This window comes from Cystoisospora suis (genome assembly GCF_002600585.1).
Source record: "Cystoisospora suis strain Wien I chromosome Unknown contig_1572, whole genome shotgun sequence".
NCBI lineage: Eukaryota > Apicomplexa > Conoidasida > Eucoccidiorida > Sarcocystidae > Cystoisospora > Cystoisospora suis.
Genome location: NW_027154372.1, coordinates 1 through 2,040, shown reverse-complemented (window position 1 = coordinate 2,040; position 2,040 = coordinate 1). Strand labels below are relative to the sequence as shown.

Genomic DNA, 2,040 nt, shown 5'->3' with positions numbered 1-2,040 from the left:
AAAGATAGACGAAAGATAGCGAGCAAGTGGATGTCTTTGTGATGTTTTGTTTGACTCGCCTGGTTTGGAAGGACGACGAACTTCTGACGGAGGAAGGGAAAGAACAAGCCGAGCTCTTATCCCCAATACTCGACACAAAGCAACAGAAAGCTGAAACATAAAAAAGAGAAAGACAAAACATGCAGAAAGTAATGGGGAAAAGAGAAAGAAAGAAAGAAAGAAAGAGTGTGTTTCGTCGTTCTACTACGATTGTACTTCCCCCTAGCTTGTGTATGGTCCACGAAGGTGATCTGTTCAACAGACGCACCTCCTTCAGTAACCTTTCTGTGGCATGAAGGGCAAGCATAATTTTCTCTCGCTTTGTCTCTATATCTTTCCTTGTCTTTGTCTCTATCTATATCTCTCAACGTATCTCTCTCTCTCTCTTTGTGTCTCTTCCCATCCGATCGTGGTGAGATTCTTATGTCGAATGAGCCCGCGGAGTACGCTTTCTAAAAGAGGAAGCATTTCTCACTTTACTTGTCTTTCTCCTCCTCCTGCTTCTCATGTGAAGAAGAGCGTGTTTCCTCCTCATCTTCTCTCATCTACTCCCTGTATCTCTCTATATGGATGAGCCCCCCTCTGTATACATATATGGGTCGATCACATACTTCCCACACATAGCCTGACGTGGGCTATCCCTACGACTACTAGCTACATGTCACCGATGTAAGGTGCAGTAGTCAAGATGCTTGCGGTATAGAGATGTATAGAGATACATATAGACAGAAAGAGAAAGAGCCATACATACTCAAGTAGATATCTCTCTCTCGCTCTATTAGATCGGTCTACCTTTCATCTATCTATCTATCTGTCTACTCATCTATCATTCATCTATCTTTAATGTATCTATCTAGGATCATCACGATTATAGACAAATACAAATTCGCCGTCGCTCCATTCATTCACGAAAGAAAAAGACCCAACGAGAAACAAGAGAAAGAGAAGGAGGAACACAGCAAAAATAGACAGAGAGAGAGAGAAAGAAAGAAAGAAAGAAAAGAGATCGACACGAACCCTCGCGGCTGGCTGAGAAGTCAAGGGGATGGAGTAGGCGAGATTCACACGAGGAGCTTGTTGGATGTATGATGGATGACAATAGCCCTCCGTCACTCCTTATGAAAGACTTCTACTACTACTACTAAGGCATTTGACATGCAGGAAGCTTTCGACATTGATCAACTCATGAGGTTCATCACTGCCCGTCTCTCTCCTAATGTATATAGGGAGGCTAGCTTTTGTAGGGAGATCAAGCGGGGAGACGGCATGCATTGAGATCCCTTTCTTTTTCTTCTTACCACCGCCACCATAGCGCTTGTTCCTTTCTTTCTTTCTACAGCCCTGAGAAGTCGAAAACGTAGAGCACCACCTCCATAAGGCAACACTTTTCTTCTTCTCTTTCTTCTACCTGCGCCTCCCGCTTTTCCGACAAGAGAACGTGTCTCCGGTCTCATAGAGGAGAACGGTGGAGTGTTCATACACCCTGGTATAGACACCTTGGGTGGAAAGGGTATATCATAAACAGAAGAGGACCAAAGAGGAACGGGAGCAGCAGAAGAGGAAGAAGAAGAAGAGGAAAGGAAAAATGAGGAGGGAGCTGGAGATCTTCTAAGGTGAGTGCTTTGAAGAGGAAGAAAGAAAGGATGAAAATTCGGAAGGTCAACAACCTGCAGTAGAAGAAAGATTCATGAAAGTCGTTCGAAAGAAAGATGACTACACAGCAGAAAGAATCGAGGAAGGATACGAAGAAAGAGAAGAAGAGACTGGATCTTATCATTACCATCATCATTATGAGCTGTATAGGCATGTGCGAAAGAACAATAGCAGTCCTCCCTTATCAACTCTTCTCTCTTTTTGCTCTTTGACTGCTCCCAAAACAAGACAAGCAAAGGACACATGCACAATAGAGATAGATTAAAGATAGATTAAAGATAGATAGATTAAAGATAGATAGATAGATTAAAGATAGATTAAAGATAGATAGATAGATTAAAGATAGAT

General features: G+C 42.6%; 1 protein-coding gene across 1 annotated transcript; it reads right to left on the bottom strand.

The window, feature by feature from the left end:
- Positions 1 to 58: 58 nt before the first annotated feature.
- CSUI_003502 (uncharacterized protein) lies at positions 59 to 1,867 on the bottom strand. The gene is made up of 2 exons (XM_068063699.1): positions 1,338 to 1,867; positions 59 to 150 (listed from the first exon to the last, which is right to left on the bottom strand). The coding sequence occupies exon 1, from the start codon at positions 1,844 to 1,846 to the stop codon at positions 1,514 to 1,516; it is 333 nt and encodes a 110-aa protein (XP_067924325.1). The 5' UTR covers positions 1,847 to 1,867; the 3' UTR covers positions 59 to 150; positions 1,338 to 1,513.
- Between the last annotated feature and the right edge of the window lie 173 nt (positions 1,868 to 2,040).

What these genes read in the sequence shown, in the direction of transcription:
- CSUI_003502 (XM_068063699.1), bottom strand. Translation starts at nt 1,846, where the DNA reads ATGCCTATACAGCTCATAATGATGATGGTAATGATAAGATCCAGTCTC.